The 16,354-nt window shown below is 46.1% G+C and overlaps 1 protein-coding gene across 1 annotated transcript; it reads right to left on the bottom strand.

Moving 5' to 3' along the window:
* Positions 1–7,256: 7,256 nt before the first annotated feature.
* Positions 7,257–14,794, bottom strand: LOC148136124 (uncharacterized). The gene is made up of 2 exons (XM_087983977.1): positions 14,539–14,794; positions 7,257–9,802 (listed from the first exon to the last, which is right to left on the bottom strand). Exon 2 carries the CDS (start codon positions 9,559–9,561, stop codon positions 8,173–8,175), a length of 1,389 nt encoding a protein of 462 aa, XP_087840103.1. The 5' UTR covers positions 9,562–9,802; positions 14,539–14,794; the 3' UTR covers positions 7,257–8,172.
* Positions 14,795–16,354: the final 1,560 nt, after the last annotated feature.

Below are 16,354 nucleotides of genomic sequence, written 5' to 3'. Positions count from 1 at the left end.
TTCAGCCCTCCAAGCCTCTGCTGATCCGGATCCTCAATTAAAATCCGTCGTCTATTTTCCAATGATCTGTATCCCTCTGTCCCCTGGCCATTCATGTAGCTGTCTAGATACATCTTAAATGATGCCATCATGTCCATCTCTACTTCCTCCCTGCGTCAAGAACTTTCCACGAATATTTCCCTTAACCCTTTCCCATCTCACCTTGAACTTTTGACCCCTAGTAATTAAGTCCCCCACCCTGGTAAAAAAAAAAGCTTCTTGCTATCCACCCTGTTTATACCTCTCATGGTTTTGTTGACTTCAGTCAGGATCCCCCCCTCAGACTCCATCTTTTTAATGAAAATAATCTTATTCTACTCAACCTCTCTTAATAGCTAGCACCCTCCATACCAGGCAACATCCTGGTGAATCTCCTCTGCACCCTCTCCAAAGCATCCACATCCTTCTGGTAATGTAGCAACCAAAACTGTATGCTGTATTCCAAATGTGGCCAAACCAAAGTCCTATACAACTGTAACATGACCTGACAAACCTTGTACTCAATACCCCGTCCGATGTAGGAAAGCATGCCGTATGCCTTCTTGACCACTCTACTGACCTGCATTGCCACCTTCAGGGAAATATGGACCTGACCACGCAGATCTCTCCGTATGTCAATTTCCCCAGGGCTTAAGTCCAAAGATGTGCAGGTTAGGTGAACTGACCTTGCTAAATTACCCATCGTATTCGGGGATATGTAAGCAAGGTGCATTAGATAGGGGAAGTCTAGACTAATTGATGCAGGGGACTGGGTTGGTGTGGACTTCTTGGGCCAAATGGCTTGTTTCCACACTGTAGGGATTCTAATTTACTGTATAGTTTCCTTGAGAACTGGGTCTTCCAAAATGCATCACCTCGCATTTGCCTTGACTGAACTCCATCTGCCATTTCTCTGCCCAACTCTCCAATCTATCTATATTCTGCTACATTCTCTGACAGTCCCCTTCACTAACTGCTACTCCACCACTGGTCACAGTTCTTCATTTTGAGAAACTCCCTTCCACTATTACTCACAGCCTCCTGTTGTCCAGCCAATTCCCTATCCATCTAGCTACACCCTGGATCCCATGCAACTTCACTTTCTCCATCAGCCTGCCTTGGGGAACCTTATCAAACGCCTTATTGAAGTCTACGTATATGACATCTACAGCCCTTCTCTCATCAATCAACTTTGTCACTTCCTCAAATAATTCTGTTCAGTTGGTGTTATCTCAGAGAATAGATAAGGGAGATCTAGTGGACGTGGGTACTTGGATTTTCAGAAATCTTTTGACAAAGCCCCACATAAAAGGTTAGTTTGCAACATCAAAGCAAATGGGATCAGGATAATATACTGACTTGAATTGAGAATTCATAGCAAACAGAACGTGTATTCTTTGGAGTGGAAGGTAATGACATTGGGTAGTATAAAGATCAGTGCTTGGGTTCCAGTTATTCGCAATAGCCTTCGTGAGTTTTTTTTTCATTCATGCGATGTATATACTGGGTTCTCTAGACTACTCTCAGATATGTTGTTTATTTATTAATTGGATAATTAATATGACAGGATACTTCATCATTTCTTTGACTTGCAGTCTGAATTTGAACTGAGTGTTTATGCAGCAATTTAAATTCACCAGTGAAACGCCAACCATTGCAAATATAAATTCTGAACTGTTGTAATGTCTCAGGTATGTTCCCCGAATGTTATAATAAAAGAATTCTGTCATTCTTGCACCGACCACAGAATGATGAAAATATCGGACAACGACAAAAGTAAAATCACAGACTTTCTTCTGCTTTCCACCTCTGGGTCACCGGGATTCTCTCCTTTGCTTTGGTCCTTCAGTCTCTGATGGGCCCGAATTGTCACAAAAATATGTCTCACTGCCAGTACTGAGCGACAGAATTAAAGTGTATGGAACCAAGGGCATTAAAACCCAATCAAAACAGTCAAATCCCACCCAACCGGCACAGAAAAATAATTCTGCTTTGGATAACAGAAACAATTGGCAATTACCTCTGTCGGTTCATATCGATAGTAGAAGGGGATGTTTTTAAAAATAGACCAGAATGCATGTTATTCAGAGGACGATAGCTGCATTTTTCTTGGCGCAATACTGTGTATCCATGTTCTGGAAACAGATGACAATTACATCGATCAAAGGAGGAGGTAACTGTCAACCAAACAGAATAGTTTTTGGCTGAATGAATCAGAACGTTGTGTACACTACACATAGTGGTGAGATCCAGGAAAGACAGGGGAAATTAATACATTTAATCTATCACAGAACAACCTCTGTGATTATAAAAAATAGCTCTGCCGTCACCACAACCACGAGGTAACGGCTGGTGCAGGTTGAGAGCTCCACTTTCCCCTCCCACTCTGCCGAGGATATGGAGGTGCTGGGCCTCCTCCACCGCCGCTCCCTCACCACCAGACGCATGGAAGAAGAACGCCTCACCTTCCGCCTCGGAACACTTCAACCCCAGGGCATCAATGTGGATTTCAACAGCTTCCTCATTTCCCCTTCCCCCACCTCATCCTAGTTTCTAACCTCCAGCAACACGATCCCCTTGACTTGTCCGGACTTGTCCGACCTGCCCAGCTCCTTTTCCACCTATCCACTCCACCCTCTCCTCCCTGACCTATCACCTTCATCTCCTCCCCCACTGACCTATTGTACTCTATGCTAATCTATCCCCACCCCCACCTCCTCTAGCTTATCTCTCCACGCTTCAGGCTCTCTGCCTTTATTCCTGATGAAGGACTTTTGCCCGAAACGTCGATTTCGAAGCTTTTCGGATGCTGCCTGAATTGCTTTGCTCTTCCAGCACCACTGATCCAGAATCTGGTTTCCAGCATCTGCAGTCATTGTTTTTACCTCCACTTTCCTTTGGCCAGTATCATAATTCCGAGTAAACAGGTCCTTCTCCTGTTTAAGATACCCCTTAAAATTCATGTCTTTGAATAAGTTATTGTCATCTTACATAATATAGACAATAGGTGCAGGAGTACGCCATTCTGCCCTTCGAGCCAGCACCACCATTCATTATGATCATGGCTGATTATCCTCAATCAGTATCCTGTTCCTGCCTTATCCCCAAAACCCTTGATTCCACTATCCTTAAGAGCTCTATCCAACTCTTTCTTGAAAGTATCCAGAGACTTGGCTTCCACAGCCTTCTGGGCAGAGCATTCCACACACCCACCACTCTCTGGGTGAAGACGTTTCTCTTCAACTCTTTTCTAAATGGCCTACCCATTATTTTTAAACTGTGTCCTCTGGTTCGGGACTCACCCATCAGCGGAAACATGCTTCCTGCCTCCAGAGTGTCCAATCCTTTAATAATCTTATACGTCTCAATCAGATCCCCTCTCAGCCTTCCAAACTCAAGGGTATACAAGCCCAGTCGCTCCAATCTTTCAAGTAAGATCGTCCCACCATTCCGGGAATTGACCTCGTGAATCCAAGCTGCACTCCCTCAATAGCCAGAATGTCTTTCCTCAAATTTGGAGACCAAAACTGCACACAATATTCCATGTGCGGTCTCACCAGGGCCCTGTATAGCTGCAGAAGAACCTCTTTGCTTCTATACTCAATTCCTCGTTATGAAGGCCAGCAAGCTATTAGCTTTCTTCACTGCCTGCTGTACCTGCATGCTTGATGAGTCAAAATTAACTTCATTGAATTTGTCATGATAAAAGTGGGTACATCAGGTCAGGATGGACTGAATGGAAACAGACCAAGTAAAGTATTGCTGAAAATACATTTGCAATCAAAAGACACAGATTTTAAAAAAGTATGTGATTTAATCTTTATAATGGAGCATGTTGTCCTCTAAATTCTCGAATTTACATTCTCACCTGTTTACCTGTATTCAAAATGTTCCATGTTCATCATTAATTTATTTACTTTCTTGGACAGGTGTGAATCACATTTTGTAAAATCTCTATGGAAGTGTTCGCGGTTCTGTTGTGATGTTAATGTTACCAGCTGGTGTGATCGTGAAAGAAATGACCGATTTCATAGAATTAAGTGAAATGAAATGCAGGTAAGAATGCCAGAAACAACAGTAAGTTTGACAATTGGGAACAATCCTGTGTCACTGAGCTGTCTAAACTTCTCGATTCCTTCTCTAAATCCTTCTGATTATCCAACTCCATCTCCTAAACCTATACCCTCTAGTTTTGCACTCCTCTCCCCTGGGAAATAGACCTTGGTGATTCACCCTATCCATACCCCTCATGATTTTATTAACCTCTATAAAGTCATCCCTCAGCCTCCAATATTCCAGGAAAAATAGCCTCATCCTATTCAATTTCCCCCTGCAGCTCAAACTTTCCAACCCTGGCAACATCCTCGTAAATCTTTCCTGAAACTTTGGAGTTTAACAATATCTTTCCTACGACAGGGAGACCAGAATTGCACACAGCATTCCAAACGATCTAACCAATATCCTGTATAGCCGCAACATGACTTTCTAACTCTCATACTCAACACACTGAACAATAAAGGCAAGCACACCAAAAGCCTACTTCACTACCCTGTCTACCTGCGACTTCACTTTCAAGGAACAATGAACCTGCACCCCAAGGTCTCTTTATTTGACAACACTTCCCATTAAGTGTATTGGTCCTTTCCTGATTTGCCATACCAAAATGCAACACCACATACTTCGCTGAATTAAACTCCATCTGCCACTCCTTGGCACATTGGCCCATGTGATGACGATCCCATTGTACTCTGACATAACTATCTGTACTGTCCACTACACCATCAATTTTGGTGTGATTTGATTTTGATTATTATTGTATTGTCATGTGCATTTTACATAAAAATTACAATAAAATAGTGAAAACATTTCATTTGTCACCATGACACAGCACAATTTTGAATAATTTAAGAATAAGAAAAAATGGAAAGATATGGCTGAAGATGAGCCAGTTAAACATGGTAATCAATATCTATGCCATTATCCTTTCTCCACCACCACTTCACCATCATTTGCAGTGGACCCAACCAATATTGAAGTTGCTGATCCTTAGACATGTACTGCTCGACCATTGCGAGCCAATGGCTGCGCCAAACCAACCAACGTCAGAGCTGGATTTCTCACCGGTAGACCTACCTCGTCAATGTTGCCATCGTGCCTTTCTGCCACTGCTTCACTGGTGCTAGTGCTGGACCCAACCAACAATAAAGTCGCCAAACCTCAGGCACGATCTTTTGCCTCTGGGTTGATCTCGCTGATGTCGTCTCCACCGATATGACAGACACTGATTTTAGGTCATGTGCATGCTCTGGAAAAGTAAGTAGCAGCTCACTCGAGGTGTGTCCTGGGCCCACTCTTCCCTGTGGTTGGACGCTTGCTGCCATGATACTGTCCAAGCTCAGGACAAGGTCAAGAAGAGAAATAAAAAACAGAGAAGCAAAAGAAAGAAAGAGAAAAGCGGTCGGAGCAAATGAGTTCTGGCACAAGAGCCGTTCTGCCATATGGTGCTGCCATCTTAGGATGAAGCAAACTTGTTACAAACTTATTAACCATACCTCCTATATTTACATCCAAATCATTTATGTAAAATGATAAAAAGTAGTGGACCTAGCACCAAATTCTGTGGAGCACCGCTGGTCAGAGGCCTCCAGTCTGATAAACAAACCTCCACCACCATCCTCTGTCTCCTACTCCAAAGCCAATTTTGTAATGAATTGGCAAACTCACCCTGAATCCTGTGTTATCTAACTTTACTAACCAGTCAACCATTCAGAACCTTGTCAAAGGCTGTACTAAAATCCAAGTCAACAACTTCTGCTCTGCCCTCAATCTTATTGATTACTTCCTCAAAAAACTCAAGCAAGTTTGTGAGGTACGATTTTTCTTGCAAAAAATCCAAGCTTCTCTACTCAATCCTTGCCTCTCTAAAAGCATATGAAGCCTATCTTTCAGAATCATCACCAACAACTTACCCACCACGAAGTTAGACCCGTGGGTCTATAGTTCCAGAACTTCTCCTCACATCCTTTCTTAAACAATAGCACAACATTAGCCAAACTCCAGTCCTTTCGTTCTTCACCCACGTTCATAGATATACAAATATTTCTACTAGGTGCCCCACAATTTCGTACCCAACTTCCCACAACATCCTGGGACACATATAATCAGGCACTGGAGGATTATCTATCTTTATGTTTTCTAAGATCTCCAGTTCTTCCTCTTCTATAATGTGAACTGTTTTAAAAATATCAATATTTATTTCCCGGAGTTCTCTAGCCCCCATTTCTTTTTCAACAGTAAAAATTGATGTGAAATATTCAGTTAGCATCTCTCCCACCTCTGGAGGTTCAACACAAAGACAACATTGTTGATCTTTAAAGGGTCCTACTCTCTCTCTCATTGCTCTCCTGCTCTTGAAGTGTTTATAGAATCGTTTTTGGGTTATCTTAAATCTTACTTGCCAAAGCTATCTAACTTTCCATTTTTGCCTTTCTGATTTCCTTTTTAAGCATGTTCCTACCCTCTTTCTACCCTTCAACCAATAGGACCATATGCTTCTGAACTCTCATTATCGCACTTTTAAAGACTCCCACTTGTCAGTCATACTTTTACCTGTAAATGGTCTCCTCTAATCAACTTTTGAAAGTTATTGCATCATTCCCTTAAATTTTGCCTTATTCCAATTAAGAGCTTTAACTTTTTTGGAAGATTTATCCATTTCCATAGTTATTTTAAAACTAACAGCATTACAATCACTAGTTCCAGTCACTTGCTCTGCCTTATTTTGCAAAAGATATTCAAGTTTTGCTCGTTCTCGACAGGAACATTTATATATTGAGAAAGAAAATTTTCTTGAACACATTTAACAAATTCTTCACCAACCAAAACTTTAACACTATGACAGTCCCTCAGAAATATCTATTCTAATTGCAGTAGTAATGTATTCCTTAATTAAATATGCCATTCCCTCTCCTCTCTTACTATCCCTCCTATAACACCTAAAGCCTGGAATGTTGAGCTGCCTCTCTTGTCAATTCCTCAACCAAGCTTATCAGCCTTACCTGAAAGTTAAATCATTCTCTGACCGCTCATGTCTGTCTTTTCGAATTAACTTGCTCTTTTCTGATTCAGAACTGTTAGAAACGAAAATCGCTTCTCAATAATCGCTCTAGACAAATTCAGGAAAACAAAGTTTTATTAACAAGTCTGCAGAGTTGGGCACCCTTGAAAAAAAGGCGCGCCAGGCTAACAAAGGTTTCGATTAAATACAGTATAAGCCCCTCCTCCCTATAGCTCTAAAGAGTCACGAGGTTCACATTCTGAACATTCATTATTTTTCCATTCTGGACCCTTATCACAAAGTCTGCAGTATATGTCTCCCTAGTTGTTTTTCTAGCCTGCAGTCTTATCAGTCAAGGACTTATTCTTCTCTGTCAGAGTTAGTGGTCTTATCAATCAAGGACTTGTTTTTCTACTCTGTCTCGTCCTTTATTATAGAGAAGCATGTTTTACCCTACCCCTATGGCTCTATTCCCCTTAGACTCTGGGGTCATGCACATCTTAACTGTTTGTACCGAAATCGTCTCTCACAATTCCACTCTTTCTTTTTTTAAGATGTGCATGACAAAGAAATGCCTCCTCCCATCAGGGGCCCGGGAAATCCTTGGTCTTTCGCAGCAACAGCACCTTACGTTCCTGCGTTCCATGTTGGGGTACCGCCACTGCCTGGAGTTGGGAAATATTTTTCTGGATTAAAGATTGAACACAGGGGATCAGGCAGGGTAAGATGAGTAGAAGCATTACGCCCCCCCCCAGCCACCAGTAACGCCGTGCGCCACCAACTACCACCTAGGAGACCATCCTACCATCCGATGCCACCAAGAGGACGCCAGGACTGTACCGGCACATGGGCCAGTTTCCGAATTGTATCGGAAATCTTCAAAACCGTTTTACCATTATCGTCAATTTTCAGACAGCAGTTAGTCAGGTTAAACTTCCCGCACACGCCCCCTTCCGAGGCCAACAGATAATCCAAGGCAAGCCGGTTTTGGTATATAGCAGCCCTCATCTGATCCTGCTGCTTAGCCAGCAACTCCAGGGCCAGGGCGGTCTGATTAGTAATGACCTCTACGACTGCTTGGAGCCTGATAATTCGGTTTAACATATAGATAGGAGTACAGTATCCCCATGATCCGTCCTGTGCCCACGTAGCAGGCCCGTAGTATTCAATAATACGGGCCGGTGGCCACTCATCCCCCCAATCACCGACTTGGATATCCCTTGGCGACCTAGCAGGGAGTCAAAGAGTTTAACTCCCAAATCATCGCCTTCCTCCCGGGGTAATAGGAAGAATTCAGGTCTTATTAGACCCAGGAAGCATACTCCAGCCCATCCCATGGGCAGTTTGGAATATGCCTGATTACCGCATATCCAAAATAGGCCATCTGGAGCAGGCCCTCCCTGCCTCACAACGTCATCCCACAACTCCTTTACCCCAGGGACGCCCTCATAAGGACCAGGACCACTGCAATTCCAGTATTCGGATTGTTGGCCCCGTGGCAGAGTCTGGACAGGATTATCCCAGCATTGATTCCCCTGACAACCACCGCTCCACACTCTTTTCATGCCATCGGAAGGGTCAGCACTTAGCTCGTAAGAGGAGGAATCAGTACGTAACCGAATGCAATTTTGATGATCTCGGTTTGCAATGTACCAAGCAATATTCTCAGGCCACCATACTTGTGTGGTGGCATTCAATACACTCTGACAGGGACTAATTCCTACCTCCACGGTCCCCTTGCCTTCAACACATAACTGGCCCTCAGGGCTATTTGTCAGTCTCCACCCCTGGCTTTTCCTTTCGTTGACATGTGTCCAATTGTATTGAAGCAATTCCCATATGTCTAAGCTTTGCCCAGTCCACGGCCATTGTTCTGACATATGTGGCCCCCCACAAACCCAGCAATTGCTAACATTTAAAACAGTGGCAATCCTAGAGGTGAGATCAATAAACAGGTTTTGTGTTACATCAGGGAGCTCAATCTGCTCTTCTACCTCTTTGTATATAGATGGCACTTTAGAGACAACGACCGTTCTCTGACGGTCGTTCTCTTTCTCTAACTCCCGTTCAGTGTTCTGAACTCTGGTCTCCTTGACTCTGTCAACCTGCTCTCTGAGCAACACGGAGGGTAGGCCCCACTGCCCATCTTTGTTAACACACACCCAGCGGTCATTTTTAGGGCACCCACGGACTTTGCCACCGTACCCTTTATTATACACTTGATAATAGGGTTTTCCATCCTCCCAACATTCTTGCCGTGCATTCACATCGTAACACCAATCGTTCACATGGGAGTGAGACACAAATGATCCCGAGTAGATCTGACTCCCAAGTCTCACCGTAGTCCGACATTTGTCACATCTCCCCTCGCCCTCCCCCACATACAGGAGTAAACCGATCAATATCCCCACCAATACAGTCCAGGTAGAGTTCATTGTCGCTGTCTTTTCAGCTTTACCACCAATGGCTTGTCCCCTGGCCCGCATGTCCAAGTGCTCTCTCCTTCTGGCGGAACAGGACCCTTTATCCTCGATGCGCGGGCCCACCCTTTTTCTTTCGTCCGAACAGCGGCTTCAGTTGTTAACAGGACCAGGAACGGACCTTCCCACTGCGGCTGGAGCTTTTCGGCCCTCCAGGTCTTTACAAGTACCCAATCTCCGGGCTCCACCTTATGTAAGAGGAAGTCGAGCGGCGGAGTTTGAGCCAGGAGACCCTTCCTCCGGAGTTCTGCAAAAGAACGGGATAAGGCCAGTAAATAGCCTCTGACAAATACATCTCCCCCTTGTAGAGTGGGACACCCATCAACCTTACTCCAATATGGTAATCCGAACAGCATCTCATAGGGGGAGACCCCGATATCCCGGCGAGGTGCTGTACGTATCCTCAATAGGGCAATGGGAAGGCACTTTGGCCACGGTAACTTAGTTTCTAACATCAGCTTAGTCAATTGGGTCTTGAGCGTGCCATTCATTCTCTCAACTCGACCCGAGCTCTGGGGATGCCAGGGTGCATGGAATTTCCATTGGATACCCAGGGCAGTACAGATCAAATAGTGTAGCCTAGCAACAAAATGTGTCCCGCAGTCTGAGTCTATAGATTCCATCATGCCATATCTCGGGATTATGTTCTCTAACAATAGACGGGCCACGGTTGGTGCATCGGCTTTGGCGGTTGGGAAAGCCTCTACCCAGTGAGTGAAATGGTCTACTATTACTAGCAGATACTTCCATCTCTGTACTGGGGGTAAGTCTGTAAAGTCAATTTGGATCCTCTGGAATGGCCTAATTGCGAGGGGCTGACCACCAGCTGGCATAGAACGCATAGCTTTCTTGTTAATTCGCTGGCAAGTGGGGCATCCGACTACTTCTTGTTGGGCTAACGTGTATATCCCCCAACATACATAGTCTCTCAGGATCGTGTCACACATGGCTTGCACCCCCCAGTGGGTCTGATGGTGTAATCGGTGCAGAATACCCCGGGTGATCTGTTTGTTCAGTACTTGTCTCCCATCAGGAACCGTCCACTTCCCGTTAGTTTCTAGCCAGGCACCCAATTGATCCATTTTATCAATCTCCCCCTGGGTGAAGACGGGTTGTTTAGCGAGCCCTTCCCTCAACGGTATTAATGTTAATAATTGGACGGATTTTTCGACCGCTGCCCGCTTGGCTTCCTTATCTGCCAGCCGGTTTCCCACCGCTTCCGGTGTCGACCCCTTCTGGTGACCGGGTACATGGACTACTGCGAGTTCTGTAGGCAACGCCAGGGCTTCCAACGTTAGGCTGATCATTTGTTCGTGAGCTAATTCTTTTCCCCGGGAAGTTATCAATCCTCGCTCTTTCCAGATTTTCCCGAAAGTATGAACAATTCCGTATACATACTTTGAGTCAGTATATATGGTCCCCACTTTCCCCTCCAACAACTTCAGGGCCCTCTGGAGGGCGTACAACTCACAGGATTGGGCTGACCACTTCCCGGGCAGTCGTCCGGACTCGATCGTCCGTTTCGTTGCGCCATCTACGACCGCATAGCCACTGTACCGTACCCCATTTATGCACCGGGAGGACCCGTCGATGTACAGTTCCTGTCCTTCACCCAGCGGAGCCTCTTGCAGGTCCTCTCGGCTTTTGGTCTGTAAGTCTACAAATTCCACACAATCATGCTCCTGTTCCCCATCTGCAGGATGTCCGTATAGAAACTGGGCAGGGTTGCAACTGAGATCTTTTGCAAAATTGAGATCGTCTCCGGTCATCAAAATCGTCTCATACTTCAGGATGCGAGAGTCTGTTAACCAGCGGTGAGCCTTTTGAGCCAGTATGGTACTAACCGAATGTGGGGAGTATACTGTGATTCTTCCTCCAAAGGTAAGTTTCCGGGCCTCTTCCACTAACATTGCCGTAGCTGCCACTGCCTGGATACAGGTCGGCCATCCACGTGCCTGGGTATTGGCATACCCGTAATCCCCGATATTCGTTCTGGCGTGATACGGCGATGCCCCTTACTGACCTGATGGCCCAGATATCTTACTTCTTGCTCCACAAACTGGAGTTTTGACCTGGAGACGCGTAGGCCCTGTTTCCCCAGGAAGTTCAGCAGGGCAACGGTGTCTGCTCGTACCTCCTCTTCTCCCGGTCCTGAGAGTAAGAGATCATCGACATATTGGAGCAATTGATTCTCCGGGTTACACCAAAATCCTCCTAAGATCTGTTCCAGTATTTGTCCAAACAAGTTGGGTGACTCCGTGAATCCCTGCGGCAAGACTGTCCATCTTAACTGTCGCTTTCGTCCTGTGAAGGAATTCTCCCATTCAAATGCAAAAAGGTTCCGACTTTCTTCGTCAAGGGGGCAACTCCAGAAGGCATCCTTCAGATCTATTACGCTGAACCATTCATGTTCGGGGGGAATTTTACTCATTAACGTGTCGGGATTGGGTACCACCGGGTATCTAGCCTGGACTACTTCATTCAACCCCCGCAAATCTTGCACCAGCCTATACGTCCCATCCGGCTTTCTCACAGGGAGTATTGGAGTATTGAAAAGGGACATACATTCCTCCAGTAGTCCATCTGTGATTAATCTTTCTATCACAGGTTGTAACCCTTCCCGTCCTTCCATAGCAATCGGGTACTGTTTCCTTCTTACCGGGCCTTTTCCTGGTAACATGGTGATTTGGAGAGGTTTGATGTTTAGACCCCCTCTGTTCCCCTCGGTACCAAACTTCCGGGTCTATTTGTTGATCATCTTCTTCGGTGAGGGCGAACAACCTTACCACCATTTCCCCATTACTTGGTACCGTTCCGATCCCTAGTTTGACCTGCAAGTCTCTTCCTAACAAATTAAACCCCGCCGATGGCAGTAGAAGGAGGTCTCGTTTAGTAGTTCTGTTTTCATACCCAATTTCCACGTCCTCCACTACTGGGACTTGCAATGTCTTTCCTCCAATGCCAGATACCCCCAGAACTGTTCTTCCTGCTCGGGCGCCGGGGGGTATTTGGATTATACTTGATCTTTCGGCTCCCGAGTCCACCATAAATGTGATCTCCGACCCTTGGGGCCCTACTTTCAAGTTTACCAGGGGTTCCTGTCGATAGTCCTTTTGCCCCAAGGGTAGGAACCCCCGACCTCCCTAATCTTCCTCCATCAGGGCGTACGACCGCACTTCCCGCTTGTAGCGGGGGCACTCTCGCTTAAAATGTCCCTCTTCATTACAGTAGTAACATCTGAGTATCCTCCTCGTTTCCCTGTCGCGGCCTCGAGTTCCTCCACCCTTCCTTTGTTCCGGCCCCGGTCCTCTTTTCCTCTGCTCTTGCCACAACTCTCCCCTCTCCGGTTCCTGCCACGGCTCCCCCTTTTCCCTCCTTCCAGCTGTCACTTGTTGCACCGTCTGCATCATTATCTTTGTCGCCTTCTTTTGCTTCTCATCGTCCCTTCTCACAAACACCTTTTGCACCTCCCGTAGTAGTTCACTCAGAGGTTTACTATCCCAATCATCCATTTTCTCTAACTTCTTTCGTATGTCCGGCCAGGCTTTTGATACAAACTCTACCCGTATGAGTTGCTGTCCCAGTTCCGTCTCAGGGTCCACCCCAGCGAACTGCTGCAAGTTCTTCCTAATCCTGTCTAGGAAGTCTGTAGGGGTTTCTTCCGGGTTTTGATGATTCCCAAAGGCCTTGGTAAAATTGTGCCCCTTCGGGGCTGCCTGCCTTATTCCTTTTATCCAATATTCCCGCATATCCCTCATGTTGCGTCTTCCTTCTTCCGTTTGCTTATCCCACTCGGGGTCGGTGAGGGGAAATTTCTGCTCCCCTCCTGCTCCTCCCTCTCTCTCCCAGACCAACAGCGCAGCTTGTCGTATCATCTGTCGCTCCTGGCTAGAGAACAATGTTCCCATGATGGAATACATCTCATCCCACGTATAAGTATTTGGCCCCAGGAACTGATCTAATTGTTCAGCCAGACCCATGGGGTCCTCCAGTAGGCCCTTCATCTCCCTCTTGTAATTCCGCACTTCAGTACTCGCTAAGGGGACGTTCACATATCCCGTCCCTCCGTCCGCGTCTCCCATGGGCACTTCCCGGAGTGGATTCATTCTTGCAATCGGGACAGAGTTCCGTCTGTGACTCTTTTCAGCTTGAGATCTAGTCTGTACTCCTGAGGCACCTGGTGGTTCCTCCCCGCTTTCTTCCCCTTCCCCTGAATCGTCGCCACCCGAAGGACTATTTTGCGGGGCCGACGGGGTCACGTAGGGCGGCGGTAAGTGATCTAAAGGGTCCCATTCTTTCTGCCCTTTCGAGCCTTCATTGGTTACCTTCATTTTGCAAGATAGTGTGACTGGTAGCCAACAAAGGGCGTAATCACTTTCCTCCCGAGTAACATTAGGTTTCGAATTGACATATAAAATTAGAGCTTGCCGGACCCAGTCTTCATCAGTGCCGAATTTAGGCCACCACACTGAGTCTCCCTGAATAGGTGTTTGGGACCACGTTTGACAGTATCTCACCATCTTCTTTCTAGATTTTCCTTTTCTCCTACCCTGATCCCAATTATTTAACATTATTCCTAACGGACTATCGTCAGGTACCCCGGGGTAATTTTCATTGTCTACGCTCAAGCCTACCTTTCCCTTATTTCCCATTGCCGAGGACTTTGTAAAATCGGAGATTCCTGTATTATCCCGTGATAATCTATCACTATTTAGCCAATTCCCGGATCTTCAGTCCCGTGATCGCCCAGGTCCCTTTGCAGGCACCCCCGGTCTTTGGATTCCCGTGTCCTACGTCTCTGTGAAACAGATCACAGGCACCCCGTAGGTCCACGTTCCTCCGCAAACACGGTCTCTGCAAAATCTCGCACAGACGAGCCCCGGTCTCTAGATTCCTGAGTCCCACGTCTCTGTAGAAAAATCTACAGGCACTCCGCAGGTCCCCAGTCCTCCGGAAAGACGGTCCCCGCAAGTCTGTTCTTACCTGGGTTCGGTGCACCGAAATTACTCGATCGTTAACCGTCCCCACTGCCTCGGCTACACCCCTCCTTTGTTCTCCTGAGCCTTCCGGATATCACTCGCTCAAGCCGCGCGGGGCGACAAGCAAGGAATCAGGGACTGCCAAACTCGGCAGGGTGCACCTTCTCCGATGTCCTTCCTCAGCCCCCCTCGCGGCCGGAGTGTTGATCGGACGAGCCCCCAAGTTTGTTAGAAACGAAAATCGCTTCTCAATAATCGCTCTAGACAAATTCAGGAAAACAAAGTTTTATTAACAAGTCTGCAGAGTTGGGCACCCTTGAAAAAAAGGCGCGCCAGGCTAACAAAGGTTTAGATTAAATACAGTATAAGCCCCTCCTTTCTATAGCTCTAAAGAGTCACGAGGTTCACATTCTGAACATTCATTATTTTTCCATTCTGGACCCTTATCACAAAGTCTACAGTATATGTCTCCCTAGTTGTTTTTCTAGCCTGCAGTCTTATCAGTCAAGGACTTATTCTTCTCTGTCAGAGTTAGTGGTCTTATCAATCAAGGACTTATTTTTCTACTCTGTCTCGTCCTTTATTATAGAGAAGCATGTTTTACCCCACCCCTATGGCTCTATTCCCCTTAGACTCTGGGGTCATGCACATCTTAACTGTTTGTACTGAAATCGTCTCTCACAAGAACCATCCTCATATTTCTGTCTATGCACTGTTACTTAAAAGCTCCCACCTCACCACTCTAAAAATGTTGACAGGATCCGAAACTAGAACTAGCAAATCTCCCCAGTCGGATATTGGTCCCTTTCCAGTTCAGGTGAAACCCATCCTTTTTGAATAGATCTTTTATGTCCCAGAAGAGATCCCAACGATCCAAGAAACTGTATCCCTGCACATTGCACCACCTTTTCAGCCATTGATTTATCAATCCTCTCCTTCCCTCAAGAGAAACCCCCAAAACGCAGAAATGCTGTGCCGTCCGCATTTCAGAAATAAGCCCTTCATCAGGAATGTGACTTGTTTTCAATAGATTCCAGTATCTGCAGTAATCTGCTCCTACATTTTCCCCTGTATCAGCTTTTATTTCTCCCTCCCTCACAATTATCCATCCCCTTTATCTGCGTCTCTTCTCTCTCTTTCTGGGCTCCATCTCCACCTATTGCAGAAGTGAGAGCCACTAACTGCACTTTTTTTCCGAGCTACTTTCAGGACTGATGAAGGGTCACTGAATCTGAAACGTTACCTTTGTTTTAACTCCACAGAAGCTGCCAAACCTGCCGAGTTTCTCCAGCGATTTCTCTTTTCATCCACATTCACTTCCAGATGACGTTCCCAACGCAGGACCGCACTTCTATTGGCTATAAGCACGAGATTGACAGATGTTCTGATCAATCAGAGCTGGATGAGAGTAAAGGCCCGCCCCGAGGGCTCACGCGGGGTCTCGAGGCGCGGCCGTTTAACCGACTCTGCGCGAGCTCGCGGACTGGGGCCTCGCGCTGGAGAGAAATAAGAGTTTATTTTTAAGTCTTTCCAGTGAAGGTGAGAAAACAGCTATGATACTAATCAGTAAACTGTTAATGTGCGGATACACTGAGGAGGAAAGTTTTTCTATCCAATTACCTGTCCAAATGATGTTGGCGCTCGGGGTTAACAGGACACCAGATCAGGATGAGATACATCCAAGGATTCTGATTGAAGTGAGAGGGGCACTGGCCATAACATTACAGTCTCCTCTGGACTGAGAGGAGGTGTCAGGAGACTGGAGGGTTATCAACATTATGACCTTGTTCTGTGAAGACTTGTAAGTTAATCCTGGAATT

This window comes from Chiloscyllium plagiosum, unplaced genomic scaffold, assembly GCF_037043375.1.
Source record: "Chiloscyllium plagiosum isolate Xiang-an unplaced genomic scaffold, Cpla_swu_hap1 HiC_scaffold_47, whole genome shotgun sequence".
Lineage (NCBI taxonomy): Eukaryota > Metazoa > Chordata > Chondrichthyes > Orectolobiformes > Hemiscylliidae > Chiloscyllium > Chiloscyllium plagiosum.
This window is presented reverse-complemented; position numbering and strand designations above follow the sequence as displayed.

Bases quoted from the DNA above. Each gene is read 5' to 3' on its own strand.
- LOC148136124 (XM_087983977.1), bottom strand. From the start codon at position 9,561: ATGCGGGCCAGGGGACAAGCCATTGGTGGTAAAGCTGAAAAGACAGCG.